At 35.2% G+C, this 20756-nt stretch overlaps 1 protein-coding gene across 2 annotated transcripts in view; it reads left to right on the top strand.

Moving 5' to 3' along the window:
• TBC1D8B (TBC1 domain family member 8B) overlaps positions 1-20554 on the top strand; it is a 77755-nt gene extending 57201 nt beyond the window's left edge. The window contains exons 12-21 of one of the 2 annotated variants that reach the window (XM_027533649.1): positions 196-481; positions 1360-1489; positions 2012-2110; positions 8232-8300; positions 8468-8708; positions 9448-9513; positions 11296-11379; positions 12432-12488; positions 15076-15173; positions 17381-20554. In XM_027533649.1, coding sequence (XP_027389450.1) covers positions 196-481; positions 1360-1489; positions 2012-2110; positions 8232-8300; positions 8468-8708; positions 9448-9513; positions 11296-11379; positions 12432-12488; positions 15076-15173; positions 17381-17779 — 1529 coding nt within the window. In that variant the 3' untranslated portion in view covers positions 17780-20554. The remainder of the gene's footprint in view (positions 1-195; positions 482-1359; positions 1490-2011; positions 2111-8231; positions 8301-8467; positions 8709-9447; positions 9514-11295; positions 11380-12431; positions 12489-15075; positions 15174-17380) is intronic. The other variant, XM_027533650.1, reaches the window with a different exon arrangement.
• Positions 20555-20756: the final 202 nt, after the last annotated feature.

Genomic DNA, 20756 nt, shown 5'->3' with positions numbered 1-20756 from the left:
TTTCTCAAGTCCTTCTTTATGCATGATACTGCTATCAGATAAAGAGATGTGTGAAATACAGAAAAGGCACTGAAGAAGTTCATAATTTAAGGAAAAGAAATGAGGTATATCAGCCTACTAATAGTAGTGGGAAGGTATTGAAAACAAGTCCTTTTGAAAGGTGTTCATTTTTAAATTTCTTTTTATGTTCTTCAGGTGCCTTGGTGGATCAGGCAGTCTTTGAAGAACTTATCAGAGATCACCTTCCCCAGCTGACTGAACATATGACTGATATGACATTCTTTTCCTCAGTTTCTCTCTCATGGTTCCTCACACTTTTTATTAGTGTGCTACCCATTGAAAGTGCAGTGAATGTGGTGGACTGTTTCTTCTATGATGGAATAAAGGCCATTTTACAACTAGGTTTGGCAATACTTGACTATAACTTAGACAAACTGCTGGCATGTAAAGATGATGCTGAAGCCGTGACAGCTTTAAATAGGTAATGTGAGAACCATAACATTTAAATATGGAGAGCCCCTTAGAGATTATGTTGCTCAAGCCCTTTATTTTATAGGTGAAGAAACTGATCCCTAGAAACATTAAATAATTGGCCCGAAGTCACAAAGCTAGCTAGTTGAATGAAAAAGCTAGTCCTAAAGTCCACCCCTCTGCTTCCAAATAGAATATAACAAAAATCAGTTTGAAGGAAACTGCTAGGTTATATACACATGTACACTAATATTGTTGATTCAATATGCTGAGACTTTCATAGTCCCTGTTTGAGCTATAAAGTGTGTAAGAGTAATTTGAGGGGGGAAAGTTGGTTGATAATATTAAATATACAGTGGGGGAAATTGTTCTGGTTTTTAGGTATTTTCAATTGCATAGGCTGAGCTTCATTTTCCTGGTACCTTTTCTGTGAATTATATTTTGTATTAAAGCACATATATGGAGATGTGTGTGTGTATGTATACACTGTGTATATGTTAAATGAATGAATATATGAATATTTGGGTAACTGTTGTAGTGATGTATCAGATCCCATTTATGTACAGAATAAAGTATAAACACCTCACTCTGGCATTTAGAACTCTCAATGTTAAGGCTTCAGTGTATCCTTCTTAAATTATTTCTCCTTAAATGCTTCTACATGCCCTAAATTCCATCCTAGTAAGTCTACCTCTGAAGTCTTTTCATCACCATCCCATCTCTCACTCCCATGTCCTCCTAATTCCCAACCATCTTTAAATTCTACTTCTTCGTCAAACTGTCCCTTGTCCTCTCAGTTGAAATTAACCTTTGACTAACTAGGGAGAAATTAGTTGTCATTTTTCTGCATACTTCTACTAATTCTGTATTACTGTCACTTTTGGATAGGTTCTTCAACAATGTCACTAATAAGGATAGCCCACTGCCTTCAAGTGTGCAGCAGGGTTCAAATGTAAGTGATGAAAAAAGCAGTCAGATTAGAGTGGATATTACAGATTTGATTAGAGAATCTAATGAGGTAAGTTTTTCTTATTCCATAAATATAATTAAATAGCGTATTTAAAATGATAGATACTATAGCTATATCTCTAGAGTAGTATATTGAGAGTAAGATAATAATACAAGTAAAGATGTAGTAACTTAAAATCTGACTTCACTTTAAAAATGAGTTCTGTGAACTGTTCCTCAGTTATATAGCTTCCTCTGCTTCAGTTTGCTTTTCATTAAATGAACTACTCACATGATTTCACAAATATTCATCACTGTATTTAAAGGTGAAAAATATTCTCTTCTTAGAGCCTAAGAATTTTACCAATGTTCTTGTACTTAGTCTAGGCGCATAGTAGATGGAATGCTGTCCTGTGAATATATAGAAAAACTGAAATGTGGGAGGTGAAAATTTGCATAATCACTGAACAAGTTGGGAAAATAACTAGAAATAGAACCAAAGCCTCTGAGAATTGAATCTGATGAAATTCAACTGTAAGAGAAGTGGGTATTTATTATGAATGAGTATCCACTGAAATCATATTTCTTACAGAAATATGGTAATATTCGCTATGAAAATATACACAGCATGCGCTGTCGAAACAGGTTGTATGTGATACAGACCCTAGAGGAAACAACAAAGCAGAATGTGGTAAGTATCCACCAAATGGGGCAAACCAATTGGAATAACATTTTTTTTTCATCAACTTCTTTTAAAAAATTATCATTTCATGTGAAGAAAATAGAATAACTATACATTTGAGCTAGAGTCTTGTCACAGCTTAGCTTACTGTAAATTTTTTGAGAGGAAATACGTGATTTTCTTCTGGTTGAAACATATTGGTTTCTCCAATATGTTTTGTATTATTTGACCTTTAATATTGAATGCTATGATGTTGGCATTTAAGCATAACATATTTGTGATGTGCTATATCAAGAACAGCTGACCTACATAATAGTCTAGGTTGCTAATATATATTATTATCCTTGTTTACTAAAGATAAAGTATAAAAGGTATAAAACAAACCATGAGAGACTAATTTGTTTGACTTAAACAGTTCCATTTGTTAAAATACAAACACCACGAGAGAAAGTCACCCTAAACTGTCCTTAGGAATTGATGGATGATAAAATAAAGAATGTTTAAACCCCCCCCCAAAAAAGGTATGAAACAATGTGTTTTAAGTACTTTTTTTAATATTTGGATGACTACATTAGAAGCTGTTAATATTGATTGCCTCTAGTGAGTGGGATTAATAGATTGCTGGTTGAAAGAGGGAGCGTTTTACTTTGTTGAAAGAATTCTTCTGGAGTAGGAGGACATGGCAACCCACTCCAGTATTCTTGCCTGGAAAGTTCCATGGACAGAGGAGTCTGGTGGGTTACAGACCATGGGGTCACAAAGAGTCGGACACGACTTAGCAATTGAACATGCACACACCTGAATGAGAGGAGCCTGGTGGGCTACAGTCCATGGGATTGCAAAGAGTCAGTCATGGCTTAGCAACTGAACATGCACACATGCACATGAATCTTCTGTACTGTTCAAGCTTTTATCATGAGAATATATTGTTTATGTAAACCTACTTGCTTAAAGGTTAAGTCATCAGATATACAAATCTGGGAAAATTAACATTTCTGAATACATACTCAATATGTATAATTCAAACATATAGAAATGTAAAAAAGTAGAACTTACCTACTCTAGGAGTAATCAACATTTAAAATGATTTGGCATGTATCCTTCCAGATCTTTTTTCTAAATATCTATAGACATACATGTCTATGTGTGTAAGGAAGGGGTGAGAGGGACAATATAGCTTTCTAAATGAGATAGCATTTAGTTGCATGTTCTGTAACTTACTTTTTTCACTCAGAAATATATCACAGTCATTGCATATCATTGTATAACTCACTTTTCTTAATGTGCTGAATAGTATACCACAGTATGGATATGCTATACTTGACTTAACTATTCCTTGTTGATATGCATTTAATATGTATACCCCCCTTTCATTTTATTTTATTTTTTGCTCTTACAAGTAATACCTTATTTAAATCACATGGGTTTGAACTGTGCAGATTCACCTACATGTGGGTTTTTTTCAATGAACACGTACTTTAGTACTATAGGATCCATGGTTGGTTGAATCTGCAGATGCAGAATCATGGATGTGAAGGGCCAACTATAAAGTTATCTGCAGATTTTTTTTATTTATTCATTTTTGACTCTACTAGGTCTTTGTTGCTGTGTGTGAGCTTTTTCTAGTTGTGGTGTGTGGGCTTTTCATTGCAGTGGCTTCTCTTGTGGAGCATGGGCTCTAGGGCTTTCAGGTTTTAGGAGTTGTGGCACGTGGGCTAAGAAGTTGCAGTTACTGGGCTCTAGAGCACAGGCTAAGTAGTTGCGGCACACGGGCCTAGTTGTTCTTAACATGTGGGATCTTCCCGGATCAGGGATCAAACCTGTGTCTCCTGCATTGGCAGGTGTATTCCTTACCCCTGAGCCACCTGGGAAGCTCTATATGCAGATTTTTGACTGTGTGGAAGGTCAGCACCCTTAACCCCCATGTTGTTCAAGGGTCAACTGTATTTCTAATCTTACACATTTGTAAAAATATTTCTGTAAGGTGGATTCTTGGAAGCGGCAGCTGGGTCAAAGGGTGTGCCCATTTAAAAATTGACAAGTCCTGCTAAGTTGTCTTGTAAAAGATTTGTATCAAATTATAATCCCACTGACAGTATGTAAAAATGCCCTTTTCCCCACATTCCCACTAGTTACTAAAAAATATTAGTGGTGTTAATTCTTTGTCAGTTATATTTGTGGCTAATATTTCCCCCCAATCTTTTTTCTTAAATTTTTTATGATGTATTTCAGGGTGTGTAAGTTTCATAATTTTATGTAGTCAAATCTCTTTCTTCATATTGTGTGGGTTTCATGTCAAGCTTAGCAATGCCTTCCCCATATAAAATTATATCATTTATAAACACAGTTTCTCATACTAGCTTTTAATACTGGTATTGCTTTTTTTTTTTTTAAACATTTAGATCTTTAATACACCTAAAGTATACATTTTGTTAATAGTGTGATACAGGATTCTAATAGTATTTTTTCCAGCTGAAACAATCAATTTTTTGAATACCATTTATTAAATAGTCCATCCTTTCTATACTCTGCCTTTTTCATATGCTAAATACTTATATACATACATGGATTTATTTCTGGAGTTTCTTTTTTTCCCTATAACACCACACTGTTAATTATTGTGGCTTTATAATCCATTTTGAAATCTGGTATGTGCTTAGTCACTCAGTCATGTTTGACTCTTTGTGGCCCCATGGACTGTAGCCCCCCCAGGCTCCTCTGCCCATGGAATTTTCCAGGCAAGAATACTGGAGTGGGTTGCCATTTCCTATTCCAGGGGATGTTCTTGACCCAGGGATAGAACTCTTGTCTCTTGCGTCTCCTGCATTGGCAGACAGATTCTTCACCAGTGAGCCACCAGGGAAGCCCTTTTTAAAATCCATTTGAATTATGTCTTTTTAAATGTCCTTTAGTGTAAAATTTTGTTATTTTTATCATATAGATCTTACACATTTATTGTTGGGTTTGTCTCCTGTGTAGTTTATGGTTTTGTTACTAAAATGAATGAGACCTTTTTTTCCTTTGTATTTTCTAATTCATTTATTATAGTATATATAAAACCTATTGATTGGTACATGTTGCTTTTTTTAATGACTGTGTTACTGACTCTCATTAATTCTGATTTTTTTTCAGTTGAATTTCTGAATAGACAGGCATATCTTTTATAGGCTTAAGAGTTTTGACCCTTCCTAATATGTATACCTCTTTTAGATTTTTATTTGTATTCTTGTAGTGGGTAGAATCTTCAGAGAAGTATTAAATAATAACAGTAGAAGCAAGCTTCCTTGTCTCATTCTGGAATTTAATAGAAGTGCCTCTAGTATTTTATTAAGTATGATGTTTGCTGTTAATTTTTGAAGGACTCTTTTTAGTCAAATTTAGTAGTTTCATTTAGTGTGTGGCGGATTCATGTTGATATATGGCAAAACCAATACAATATTTTAAAGTTAAAAAATAAAATAAAAAAAAAAAAGAGATTTGGGACATTTTAAAAAATCAATATTGAGTGTTAACTTTGATCAAATAACTTTTCCATATCTTGAGATTATATATTTTTCTACTTTATTAATATAGTAAAGTACATTAAAGAATTCCTAGATTGAACTTCTGTTTAATTCTTGAGATGAATCCTATTTGTTCGTGTTGTGTTATTCTTTTAATATTCTGCTTTGATAGTTTTCCTGAATAGTTTAGCTAGGTTCTTTACATATGTTAAAGTGACATTGACTTACAGTGTGTGTGTGCTAACTTTATTTTTTCATATTAGAATTGGACTCTTGTCATAGAATGGAGTTTTGAACAAATCATATTTTTCTATGTGCTGGGATAGTTTAAACCACATAGAAATTAATCAGTACCTGAAAGTTTGAGATTAACCTGTAAAACCATCTGGATCTGCTGCCTTTGGTGGGCATTTGATTACTTTTTCAGTTCTGTCTATTCAGAACTTGTTCTTCCTGAGTTAATTTTAGTCATTTATATTTTTATAGAGATTACCCATTTCATCTAGACTTTCAGATATGTTGTTTTATAGCTTCTGGAATTCATTGAACAGATAATTAATGTTACTTTCTATATGCTGGACACAATAATTTATATGTCTGTGTCTATAGTATTCTTTTACTTCTCAATGATATTTATTCATGCTGTCTTTTATCAAACTTTCCAGATATTTATTTTACTTTTTTAATTTACAAACTCTTTTATTTATGAAGTATACTTTTTTTTAGTTACTCCTGTTTCATTAATTCTAGCCTTTATCTTTACCCTTGCTTTATTTATTTATTTATTTATTTTGGATTTAAATCTTTTTTTTTTTTTTGCTTTTCTTTACTTTATTTTTTAACTTTACAATATTGAATTGGTTTTGCCATATATCAACATGAATCCACCACAGGTATATACGTGTTCCCCATCCTGAACCCTCCTCCCTCCTCCCTCCCTGTACCATCCCTCTAGGTCGTCCCAGCGCACCAGCCCCAAGCATCCAGTATCGTGCATTGTACCCTATCTTTAAAATGTCTTAAATACCAAAATCATTGTACCATCAGTGCTTATTCTTCCTGGAGTAGAATGATATTGCATATTTTCTGAGATTATTCATTCTTGGGTTACGTTTTTTTGGCACAAAGAGGGAATGCACATCTCCCAGTGCCTTTGAAGTCTTTAATGACAACCCCACAGGGTGACTTGACAAATTGCCTATGTAGAAAAAGACATAGAATACTGTGGCTTATATTTCGGTTAGTTCAGTTCAGTCGCTCAGTCATGTCTGACTCTTTGCGACCCCATGAACTGCAGCACACCAGGCCTCCCTGTCCATCATCAACTCCTGGAGTTTACCCAAACTCATATCCATTGAGTCAGTGATGCCATCTAACCATCTCATCCTCTGTTGTCCCCTTCTCCTCCTGCCTTCAATCTTTCCCAACATCAGGGTCTTTTCAAACGAGTCAGTTCTTCGCATCAGGTGGCCAAAATGTTGGAGTTTCGGCTTCAACATCAGTCCTTCCAATGAACACCCAGGACTGATTTCCTTTAGGATGGACTGGTTGGATCTCCTTGCAGTCCAAGGGACTCTCAAGAGTCTTCTGCAACACCACAGTTCAAAAGCATAAATTCTTCAGCACTCAGCTTTCTTTATAGTCCAACTGTCACATCCATACATGACTACTGGAAAAAACATAGCTTTGACTAGATGGACCTTTGTTGGCAAAGTAATGTCTCTACTTTTTAATATGCTGTCTAGGTTGGTCATAACTTTCCTTCCAAGGAGTAAGCCTCTTTTAATTTCATGGCTGCAGTCACCATCTGCCGGGATTTTGGAGCCCAGAAAAATAAAGTCTGACACTGTTTCCCCATCTATTTGCCATGAAGTGATGGGACCACATGCCATGATCTGTTTTCTGAATGTTGAGCTTTAGGCCAACTTTTTCACTCTCCTCTTTCACTTTCATCAAGAGGCTCTTTAGATCTTCTTCACTTTCTGCCATCAGGGTGGTGTCATCTGCATATCTGAGGTTATTGATATTTCTCCCGGCAATCTTGATTCCAGCTTGTGCTTCATCCAGCCCAGCATTTCTCATGATGTACTCTGCATATAAGTTAAATAAGCAGGGTGACAATATACAGCCTTGACATATTCCTTTTCCTATTTGGAACCAGTCTGTTGTTCCATGTCCAGTTCTAACTGTTGCTTCCTGACCGGCATACAGGTTTCTCAAGAGGCAGGTCAGGTGGTCTGGTATTCCCATCTCTTGAAGAATTTTCCAGTTTATTGTGATCCACACAGTCAAAGGCTTTGGCACAGTCAATAAAGCAGAAATAGATGTTTTTCTGGAATTCTCTTACTTTTTCGATGATCCAAGTTAATATTTACAGATATTAACTGGCTGTCCTCTGGTGGCTATCTCTGTGTACGAAGAGACAAAGGTCAAATTGCATATCAGAGTAGAATTGAACTATACTGTATGCACAGCTTTTTTAAAGGACAAAAATAGGTACATTTACCTTTTGTTATTCCTTAAAGTTTAAAATATTGTATTCTGGCAGAGGGAGTTTTCTAAATGGGTTCAAAGACAATTTCTATACCAAAGTGTTAAATTCTGAATTGCTTTTAATCTTTTTAAAGTTGCGTGTTGTATCACAAGATGTGAAGTTGAGCCTTCATGAACTGGATGAACTTTATGTCATCTTTAAGGTACTCTTTTCCTTCTTTAAATGAAAAATAATATTCTTAGCAGAATTTTACCACAACCACCCAACTATTTTATCTTTAATTATTTTAGTAGACAGATTTAAAAAAATGTTATGAAGTTACATTTTCTGATTTAATGACTTTTGTCTTTTTTTCCATTTTTTAAATAGAAAGAGTTATTTTTTTCTTATTATTGGTGTTTGAGTTCTCCAGTACTGAAGCACCATGATCCCAGTCTGCCATATTTGGAGCAGTATCAGATTGACTGCCAGCAGTTCAGAGTGTTGTATCACTTGTTGAGTCCCTGGGCTCATTCTGCAAATAGAGATTCACTAGCTTTATGGACATTCAGATTGTTGGATGAAAACTCCGACTGCCTTATCAACTTCAAAGAATTCTCCTCTGCAATTGGTAGGATGATATCCAATAACTTTTCTTTTTTAAAGCAGAAAAATAAAGGTACCCCTAGAAATACTTAGTACTGCCTGTAATTGCCAATTTAGTCAGATTTTATCAGCCTGATTTACACTATCTCCAGCTTTAGCAATAACTGGACCATTTTCTTTGTTTGTTACTAAATCTAAATATTTCATCGCATCTTGCCCCAACCCTCCCAGAAAAAAACAAGCTGTTAGATGTGGTTGTTTTAATGGTTAACATGAAGGAAGATAATGTCCTGATTTCCCCACCTTTAGGCATATGGATTCTTCAGGAGGATGTTCTACCTCAGTAAAAATGCAACCGCATAGCCTAGAAAAGTGGTAAAGAAATAGTCAACAAACATTTTGTGCCTGTAGATAGTCCACCAGTTATATCATTCCTTTGCTTTTCCAGACACCCTAATGTGCTTTCTTAGGGATTCCCCCTTGAAGAGGAGTTCTCTCCTCTGATGAAGCATTCAAAAGAAAAAGTAAATTTTAGATTGGGGTTGGGGAGAGAGTACAGTAAGAGAGCATTTTATTTATCCCTTTATTTTGCTTATATACTTCAAGGAGAGAATCTGGCCTACTGGATGTTGGTTAACTGATAGTTTAAGTAACAGAAGGTTTCTGAATCCTGGCTCATATCTATGTCTTAATTAATCTGTGTTGCTGTAATTGATTGAATGTTCTTTGGCTGTGATTATTTGCAATTTAATTTTATTGAACAGACATAATGTACAATGGAAGTTTTACTGAGAAGCTTAAGCTGCTTTTTAAGCTGCATATTTCTCCAGGTAAGAGTTTAATAGTTGTTAGTGATGTATAGAAGTTGATTCTATACATCAATTATACTTTTTAACAAGTATAATTACAGATATCATTCTATTTTAACGAATAATATAATTTTCCATATGGTATAAGGTCGTTGCTTAATTGTGGCCTGTGGATCACGTTAGCAATATTTTTGCTAATATATAGTTACACTGAAATCTGTAGAGGAGATTCTGTGTAACAGATAGGTTCATAGATTTCCTTCCTGTTAGTGGTCAGTCAATTTAATAAGTAGTTTATGTGTAAGCACTGTCTATCATTTGAGTAATGGCATAATGTTGAATTTTTATTGTTGTTGTCATTAGACAGTAGAATTTAACTTTAGACAAACCGCCAAACTTGTGAAATACTACAGATTATTCAGAAAAGTGAGACTGGGCAGCAAGGGATATTAAACATTTCGAGGAGGAAACAAAAACTACCATTTATTGAACACTTGTTCTGTTCAGGCATTTATATGCATTCTTTTATTTAATTTTCATGATATCCTTGAAAGGTGGTATTATCTGTCCAATTTTGACGATATGGAAACTAAGAGAAAGATTAAATTTGCTGAAGACAACATATCTAATAAATTGCTTAGCTGAAATTCAGACTAAGGTTTGACTACAAAATGCAGGCTTCTTTCTATTCTACCATACTGCCTTACTGTTACCACATCAGTTCTACTTAAGTGTTTCCCTCTGAGCTCAAGAGGCTGCCTTTGCCAGCCTGATCCATAATTAGGAATCTAGTCTTAAACTTTAAAGGAACATTGCAAAAGTACCTTTTAGCTTAAATAGGGTGATTCACCAAAAAAAAAAAAAAAAAAAGCACCTCATAATTTGTCTAAAACTACACCTGAGGTCCCTTTTAAAGTCTTCCCAGGATAGTTGGGAACCATTCTTTACCACACCAAAAATCTAAAAGTCATGTTTAACCTTCACAAACTCAAATCATAAACACAGTGTTAAAAACCAAAGACAAATCAAATAATAATTTAACTGTGAAGGACTTTACATTGTCAAGTCAAATTGTCATTAGATTGTCTAATATTGTAATGGAATGAATATGATTTTCCATAGAAGGATTAAAAATAGGAAAAACACTGTATATCTGTTAGAGCACTCAGTTTCATGTTTTCCTTATTATTAATGATGTTTTTAGATGACTGTGGTCACGTTTTCAGAGATTTCCAAGTGTCATATTTTTAAATTTTAATTTGTAATGGCTCTTGGAAAACTGTTAAAAAGCAAGTAATTTGGAGAAATAAGAGAATTCAAAGTGATCAAATACTTCTTGTTAAAATATTTGCTATACAGTAGAGTAGTACCCCACTCCAGCACTCTTGCCTGGAAAATCCCATGGACGGAGGAGCCTGGTAGGCTGCAGTCCATGGGGTCGCTAGGAGTCAGACCCGACTGAGCTAGGAGTCAGACCCGACTGAGCGACTTCACTTTCACTTTTCACTCTCATGCTTTGGAGAAGGAAATGGCAACCCACTCCAGTGTTCTTGCCTGGAGAATCCCAGGGATGGGGAGCCTGGTGGGCTGCCGTCTATGGGGTCGCACAGAGTCGGACACGACTGAAGCGACTCAGCAGCAGCAGCAGCAGCAGAGTAGTACTACTTCTATACTTCTTCACATATGTCTTTCTTTTACAGGGACCCTTTGTTTAATTCTCTGTCCCCAGATTTAATTGATCCATTATAGGACCTGTTTCTGTCTCTCATTGTTACAAATATGATCTGGGTTATCTATTTTCAGCTTATACTGAAGTGCAGTATAAAGACCCTTCAAAGGGAGATGAACTTTCCAAGGAAGAATTGCTGTACTTCAGTCAACTCCATGGTAAATATCTGTTTTGAATATATCTGTTTTGCTGATTAATCACGTAGAGATCTTTCTGGTTTAAACATTCTTTACCCAGCTACTACTAGTAAAATTTGAGTTAATTATACCTTACACTTCTTTTGTGCTACCATAGCACTTAGCATAGTCCTAAATGCATGGTAAGTATTCCATAAATATTTGAGTAACTAAACTACATTTTGGATTTTGATTTATGGAATTTCTTGTTTACTGGAGAATTTGAAAGAAAATGCATTTTGTTTCTACTTTTGTAGCAGAAATTTCTAAAATGTATCAGACTTTTTAAATGCCTTGTTAAAATGCAATGAAGACAATAGAATCTTTGATGATAGAAGGTCATAGCTATTATTCAAACAGTGAATACTTATTATAAATCACTGTAGGTGTAGGACATAGGGATGAGTCTGTCTCAGACAAAATTTGGAAGTATTATGGGCTTATTGTTGTGTCTTTTGCTGCTTTTTCATAAATAGAAGTATCTTAGAGAGAAGTCCTTATGTAACCTTGTGTATGGTTACTGTATGATGGTGTTTGAACATTAAGTTTGAAGCAACCTTACAAATCATCTAGTCAAGTCCCTAAATTATACGGGGGGCACTGAGGCCCAGAAGGGAGAAGTGACTCGTGTGAGATTTTTCAATGAGGTTTTACCACAGTTAGGACTAGTAGCTCAGTCTTTTTTTTTTTTTTTTAGCTCAGTCTTTTGGCTCTCAATATGTTTTTTTCCTAATAAAAGAAGTAATACTATTCAATTTGAAGAAAATCACAAGGAAGGAAATATCACATACCACCCAGAAATAAATTAATAATTCATATACTTCTATCTAAGATTTTTTAATGTGGATTTTCCCTGCAGTGTTCTTTTTAAAGTTCTTGAATACTTTGTCTTCTCATGATAGGAGGTCAGATTAGCTATAATTGGTTTGTTGAAGAAAATAATGTGTGCTTATAAGTCTATCAAAATACTATTTTACTTTCAAAAGGTATTTTTTAAATATTTTACAAAATGCAGTTGTCCTCTTCCCCTCTAGTTTCCAAGCCTGCAAAGGAGAAGGAAGCAAAGTCAGCAAGAAACAGCCCAGAAAAAGGTATATGATTTAGGAGTATCATTTAGTTTAAGTTATTGTTTTTGTAAATAAGGTTAACTACACAAGGGGGAGGCATGGATTCCTTTTAAAATCTCTTGATTTGTCCTTAGAGCTTTTTCAGTTCCTTTGTGTAAGTTTAACAATTTATTCTTCTCTGGATACTTCAGTCTCAGAAGTTATAGAAAATGTAACAGTAAATGACCCATATTTATTTATTATTTTAAAAATATTTATTTTAATTGTATAAGTAATAGATAATTCATATAAAAGAAATTTAAATGGCACAGAAATGCTCATATCCCCACCCAACCCCACCCTGAAGTAGATGTGAAAACATTTTGGCCTATATTCTTTCCAGACCTGCTTCTGCATATAAACAAATATAAATAGACATCTATTTTTTAAAAAAGAAACACTTCATAAATACTGTTTTATAACTTGTTGCCGGGGACCAGCCCCGGCTGATCCAGGGTATTCGAAGGAGAGACGGCGTAGGCGAAGATCAGGAAACAATTGCTTAATTAAATGTTAATTAAGGATATAAAGAGTAATAGAATGAGGATAGCTCAGTGAGGAAATTTAGTGGAGAAAAGCGGCTGAAATAAGGATAGCTCAGTGAGGAAATTCAGTGGAGAAAAGAGGCTGAATAATTCAGCCAGAAGGTAAGAGAAAGAACGACATGGTGAGACCAAGTTTCGGTGAACAAGGCCCCGCACTTTATTTTCCAAAGTAGTTTTTATACCTTAAGTTATGCATAGAGGATAATGGGGGAAGGGGTAGAGTCTTGCAGCAAGCCAGGCTTTCTTCCTGCAAACTTATCATATGCAAAAGCTTAGGTGATTTGCATCATCTTCTGGCCCGGAGGCCTGTTAACATTTTAAGACCCTTTCTTCAGAAAACTTATTTTTCTCTAAAGGTGATTGGTCAGGAGCCACCCTCCAAAAGCATTAGATAAAGTTGCATTCCTACAGAGCAAAGGTATGGTGGGCTATAACAAGAAAAAGAATTAACTCAAGGGTCCCAGGTTACAAACATTAAAGCTACTACTTACACCAATTATATTAATCAATACACTGCCAGGGACACAGCAGGTAAGGGATATGGAAACTTAGCAGCAAACATTGGCCCAACAAGTGAAAATCCCTTCACCAATACAATTTCTAATCAATCTTTTAACTACTCAAAAGAATCTGTGTTTAGACAGTTTAGAACATCTCCTGCCTCTCACAGTTGGGAGGCTCTGAACAATCACATGTGGCCGGAAAAACCTATTCAGGCAGGCTAGAGGATTTCCAAAGGAGTTTGTAGGTTAAACACTGTCACACCCAGGAATTATTCACTGGAGCTGTAAGCTAACTCTTTTTTCAGAGAGGTAGTGGGGGACAGCCCCCCGTAAAGTCAGAGGTGTAGGTGAAAACACAAAGCAGAAAGTAGGCAGACTCTGGTTTTGGGGGTATATGCTCGAGAATTTCCAGGGGGACTCCTGAAGCTCGATCCCGCCTTTGCGTATGCCGAGCCTCCTTCCTCATGACCTTTGTCATGGGCGGAGTTCCTCATGCTCCCAGCAGTGATAGAATTCCAGTTGAGCTATTCCAGATCCTGAAAGATGATGCTGTGGAAAGTGCTGCACTCAATATGCACTATGCACTCAATATGCAATATGCCGGCTCCCGGCAACTTGTTTTTCTATTTTTTAGTATATCATGGACATCTTTTCATGTCAGTACATGTGGATCTGACATGTACTGAGTATTGGGGTACAGAGTTTGGTTGTATTGTCATTTATTTCAGTAACTAGCTCAATATTGATGAACACTTAGGTTATTTCCAATTAATTATATTGCAAACTATGGTCCAACAAACATTTTTATACTTACCTTTAATGATACTTTGGGGCATATTTCTTTAAGATAGGATAAATTCATAGAGGTATGAGGATGCTGGGTCGCAAAGAATATGCACATTTAGTATTTTGATAGAGACTGTCAAATTGTTCTACAAAAGTCAATCATTCTTTTTATGTTTTTGAGTAACAGCTAAAAAATAATTTTTGAGGATCTGCTTAGATATGACCACTTCACCAGGTTGTTCAGTATATCCTAGTTTTCCAAGAGATCTAAATAATTATTAATAAAGTCACAATAACATCATTGTGATTAAACTCTTCAAAGGAATGAATGAATAAGTACTGTTTTGAATTTTTGAAAGAGTCACCATAGACCACTGCATATTAAGAACATCATATAGAAGCTATTTTAAACTTAGTGGTATACATGAGAACATCTACATGAAATTTACATCACCAAGTCAGGGTGTACTGTTTAATTTAAAAGGCATTCTTCTTCCCCTCACCTTACATCTTCTCTAGTCCCCAACCTTTTCAAAGTAAAAATTTTAGTTTAATGGAAATGGAGAATATTTTGAGAGTCAGTAAGTGAAAGAAAAGGTATAGTCAGATCAATTTCTGGAGAAAAAAGTGGAATCTTATATCTCAATGAAATATCTTTCAGTAATAATTGTTCTTTTGAGGATTTGGGAAAATATAGTGGGCTGTTCATTATGAAATGATTTTATTCCCCTCATTTAGAAAAAGAAAAAGTCAATATTCAAGCGTATCTAAGTCAATGGCAAGATGAACTTCTAAAAAAAGAAGAAAACATTAAGGATTTACCAAGAATGAATCAGGTATTCAGTTCATAAATTCTGGTTTTCTTATGTGTTTTATTAAAATGAATGTGGGTGTTTCCAAATCTAAAATAGCTAACATGCTATTACAAAAATAATCTCTGCATCATCTCTGTAAGTTTCAGATGAGTATAGAAGAGTGGGAGTAAATTTTAAAATGATTTTCTACTTTAAACACTTAAATGCATCTAGAGTTTCAGTACAGTCCTCTGCTGTGACATTTGTACCTATAGAAAAGATGTGTGTATAACATATATTTCAGTGTTTTCTACTTCTATCTTTATTAGAAATGTTCATTTATTCAGTAGACATTTTTTAGTGACTACTAGATGACATGCCCAATACTAGGTAATAGGAATAAGAAATAACTAAAATAGGTTATACCCTGGTTCCTAATCATCTTGAATCTGCTCAGATAGTACTAATGACTACTGTTAACACAACTTTTTTTTTGGCCATGCCATGTAACATGTGGGATCTTAGTTCCTGGACCAGGGATCAAACCCGCACTCTTTGCTGTGGAAGCACAGAGTCTTAAGCTCTGGACATCAGGGAATTCCCTATTGACACAGTTATAAATCCATCTCTTGCTTGCACACTATTCAGTCATTGTATGTTCTTATGTTTTTTAAATAAATTCTTTTGGTACAGATACTGAGGATTCTCAGAACTTAACCAAAATGAGAAATATGAAATAACTTCATTTTTCTCAGTGGAATAGGTAATAAGTACTTCTTAAAATTAATCAATATATTAATACTAAAATTTTAATAAACAGTGTTACAGACTAAGAAAGAAAGAAAAATAAAGCTTAAAGTTTGGTACAATAAATTTTTATAAAGTGTTTCTTTTAGGGGGACTTCCCTGACAGTCCTGGGGTTTCCCTGATAGCTCAGTTGGTAAAGAATCCGCCTGCAATGCAGGAGACCCTGGTTCAATTCCTAGGTCAGGAAGATCCGCTGGAGAAGGGATAGGCTACCCACTCCAGTATCTTGGATTTCCCTTGTGGCTCAACTGGGAAAGACTCTGCCTGCAATGCGAGAGACCTGGGTTCAATCCTGGGTTGGGAAGATCCCCTGGAGAAGGGAAAGGCTACCCACTCCAGTATTCTGGCCTGGAGAATTCTATGGACTGTTTAGTCCATGGGGTGGCAGAGAGTCAGACATGACTGAGCTACTTTTACTTCCCCTTTCCCTGGCAGTCCAGTAGTGAAGAATCCATGCTTCCACTGCAGGGGGCATAGGTTGGATCCCTTGTTGGGGAACTAAGATCCTGCATGCCTTACAGTGCAGCCCCCACCTAAAGTATATCTTTTTTATTTACTTTTTATTTACAGATTAACTTTTCTAGTAGGATGATTGACTTATAGGACTTTTGTGTTAGAAAAATTTTTTTATATTGGCAAGAATCTTCTAGGAATGTCTATGGATTGTCTAGGGACAGTTAGCAAACAATCCAGTTTATTTCTTTACTAGGGCCCCTCCTTAGCCTTTAAAAAGAAACATGTCCACATGACCTCCTTGTATTACTGAACTGGTTCCAAAACATTCTTCCTTAAATTTAAGTCATCCTAGTCTGTTCATTAAGATTGATTAATGAATGAATTATTTGTATGTAGGCAAATATGGGACTTTGCCTAATTAAAAGTATCACCTAACATTGAAGGAATGCTGGCAGATACTGTCCAGGAATTATTGTATATATAAAATATGTACATATATGTTGTTTGGGGGGCTTCCCTGGTGGCTCAGATGGTAAAGAATCTGCTTGCAGTGCAGGAGACTGGAGTTCAATCCCAAGGTCAGGAAGATCCCCTGGAGAAGGGAATGGCAACCCACTCCAGTATTCTTGCCTGGAAAATCACACGACTGGCGGGCTATAGTCCATGAGGTCACAAAGAGTCAGACATGACTGAGTGACTAATGCTACACACTATATACATACATATATACATATATATATATATATATAAAATTTACTGTTATTAGGCAACAGATAAGAAAACTTAAGTGGAATTTTCTTTCATAATTCATACCCATTTTTCTAGAACCAAAATTTACTTGGGGATTGATCATCAGTTCTTAAAACTTCTATGGTGAGGGTTATGTGGTGCAGATTCTAAATAGAAGACTATTCACTCCTAAGTTCTCTTTATATATTTGCTAAGTCTAATATCAAATGTGATATTTCTAACTTGTGTCTTCTAGTCACAATTTATTCAGTTTTCAAAGACACTATATAACTTATTTCATGGGGACCCTGAAGAAGAGTCATTATATCAAGCCATTGCTGTTGTAACCAGCCTTTTGCTCAGGATGGAAGAAGTTGGAAGGAAACTCCATAGCCCTACATCGGCAATGAAAGGGCTGTCTGGTGCTGCAGTCTGTGTTTCTGGAGTACCCAGTGAGGGGCAGGCAGAGAAACCCTTGGAGAAAGAACCCTCCTTGCCCAGGGAAGAACCTCAGTGGTCATTTGCGTTTGAACAGATTCTTGCCTCTTTGTTGAATGAACCGGCATTGGTGAAGTTTTTTGAGAAATCCATAGATCTAAAAGCCAAACTAGAAAATGCGAAAACCTCTCAGTTAAGTTGTAGAACCAAGAAGTAAAGCTCTTAACAGGCATTTTACCAAGATTCTTATAACCATCAGCTTGATTCCTGGAAATAGGGATCAGGGATTTATCTTGTTACCAATGTGTTTGAAGGTTAAAAAGAAGATATTGTAAGCACAATGATTTATTCCTTTGGGGTAATATCTAATTTTGATATTCTATAATTCGAATATACTTTTTATATTTCGCAAGACATGCAGTATCAGGGAGAGTATGCTAAATGTCACCACCAGAGGGCACCACCATATCACTTTTAGTAAGCAAATAACTAGTTTGTGCTGCTATTTACATATGAATTAGTGATGATTTTTGAAAATGTGGTGTTATGTTTGAGTATTAGTGATGCTGACATGCCATAATGATAAATCTTACTTTCCAAATTGCCTCAGTCCTATTACAGTGCTTTAGAAAATCAAACTCTTAGATCTGTAGCCTTAATTATCTAGAAGATTACTGTATGGGAACCTCATTTTCAAGTTGTCTAACTGAAATAATATTAACTTCTTAAAGTTAATCTCATTCAGTCTTCTAGTATTACGTAGTTGTTGTTTTTTAAGTAAATTCTACCTTCTCCCTAACCTGAGCAGTTCAGAAGCTATGATACACTTCCAGCTCTGTTATTAACAAAAATAAAAAATTCAAATACTGGGCTGATATGAGGAAAAATGATATTGGATTTGGATTTGAGCTGGTTAAAATGAGCCAATTCAGAAGGGTAAATAAATGTACAGTTAACTGTGTACACGTCTCTCATTGGATTGAGAAGTTACTTGAAATTCCAAGCACTGCTCTTTGTGGTATTTTTCTCAGAGTAGTTTGGTTCTAATTTTAGATTTTGGATTTTCACCAGTCATATTTTAAGTTATAATAGATAGATTGAATTATTGTATTAGTCTGACAAGTTCATAAAGTATACAAGCATACCTTGTTTTATTGTACTTTGCTTGATTGTGCTCCACAGATACTACAGTTGTCTTTTTTTTTTTTTGGCCACCACGTGATTTGTGACTGGTAGGCTTGTGGGATCCAGGCTTACAGGATGGTAGTTCCCTACAGGGATTGAACCCGGGCCCTTGGCAGTAAAAGTGCAGAGTCCTAACCACTGGACCACCAGAAAATTCCCACAGATACTACAGCTTATTGAAAATGAAGGCTTGTGGCAACACTGCATTGAGCGAGTCTAATCAGTGCCATTTTTCCAACAGCATTTGCTCACTGTGTCTCTGTCACATTTCGGTGATTCTCACAGTATTTGGGACTTTTTCGTTATTATTATGTTTGTCATGGTGATCCGTGATGAGTGATCTTTAATGTCATTAATGCAACTCACTGAAGGCTCATATGATGGCTAGCATTTTTAAGTGGTAAAATAGTTTTAATTAAAGTTTGTTCCTTTTTTATACATAATGCTATTATTGTACACTTAATAGACTACACTATAGTGTAAACATAACTCTTGTATGCCCTGGGAAACCAAAAAATTCATGTGATTCGCTTTATTGCAATATTTGCTTCTATCCCAGTGATCTGGAACCAAACCTGCAACATCCAAGGTATGCCTGTACTTGTGCATAAGGATTGTTAAGATAATGTATAGAATTTTGGCATCTATCTAAAAAGCTGTAATTTATCTAATTTAAATGTGTAATTTCTGTATACTTTATGCTGCTTATATTTCAGTCATTACAGTGAAAGTTCATTTAGAGATAATGGGCTTTGTTAGCACTTTAAAGAGAAAAAAACATAGCTGTCTGATATTCTGTGTTGTTTCTGATAAAAGCAATTTATAAATCAATTGATTTGGAAAACTGAGGAGAATGCATCCATTGGAACTTGTTTCTTCACAAAAGACTTTGGCTTTAAGCCTTTTGACTTTTCAGATTTGAAACCATGAGAAGGCAGACATCCTTTAAGAATGACCCAAGAAGTCTCCCTGATTATACCAAAAGAATTGGTATAATCAGCTTTTGGCAAGAATCCACTGTGAACAAGGCTTAATCCAGAGGGTTTCATCACCACAAAATATGTTATTTTCAGAGAGATTCAAGAATTTTCAAGTTGACCCCTTGAAAATTTTTGTAAATTGGACTTGGCCAAACATTTACTAGTAATGTCTTTAAAATGATTTTGTCAGCTTTGTCTTTCCAAGGAAATTACCACTTAAAGAGATAATTGCTAAATAAACATCTGTGCCTTTTCTCAGAAATGATTTGCCTGAAATGTGTCCAAATTTTAGAGTTCAGTTAATAGTTTGTATGTGAACTATCACACATCTGCTTTTAAGCAATGATTGTTATACCATAGTAGCTCTATAAGACACAAGGCTCTATGCTTATATTCAAATGCACTGTTGCACATTGTTCAATATTTTGTCAGTTGTATTTATAAAAAGATACTTTCTTAAGAGCATATGTTATTGATATTTGATATGTTTTAAAATCAGAATATTGAAGATTACTTAGTATTGTATTTTAGCCTAGATTAGTTAAATTGAGTACCTAAAGAGATTTTTGAGTTGCAAAAAGATTATAAATGCAAGTTAAAAAGACAAACATTTATTTTCTGAGTCTGCAGGAGAAATAAACAGAACACATAGTTTTGTAGTCACTACCTTGTTGAACAAGTGGGTTTTTCTTACGTAGTTGTGTCACACTGAACCAGTGCATTGTACCTTATACATTAAATTAGGTGTTATAAGGTGGGCTTTACTTGTCTTTATAAAAATAAATGTTATAAATCTATTAAATAAATATGAAAATGGCTTACTTAGAGATCTTATTATTATTTACTATGATATATTTATATTTAACTCTATCACTTGAGGACTTCCCTCCTATATTAGTTAAGGCTCAGTTGCAGAGAACAGAATTCACTCTAATTAGTTTAGGCAGGAAAAGATTTATTACCAGACATTAAGTCACTTATAGAATTATCAGGAGGACTGCCTCTAAATTGAGCATTCAAGAACAACTT

The sequence above is a fragment of the Bos indicus x Bos taurus genome, chromosome X (assembly GCF_003369695.1).
Source record: "Bos indicus x Bos taurus breed Angus x Brahman F1 hybrid chromosome X, Bos_hybrid_MaternalHap_v2.0, whole genome shotgun sequence".
NCBI lineage: Eukaryota > Metazoa > Chordata > Mammalia > Artiodactyla > Bovidae > Bos > Bos indicus x Bos taurus.
This window is presented reverse-complemented; position numbering and strand designations above follow the sequence as displayed.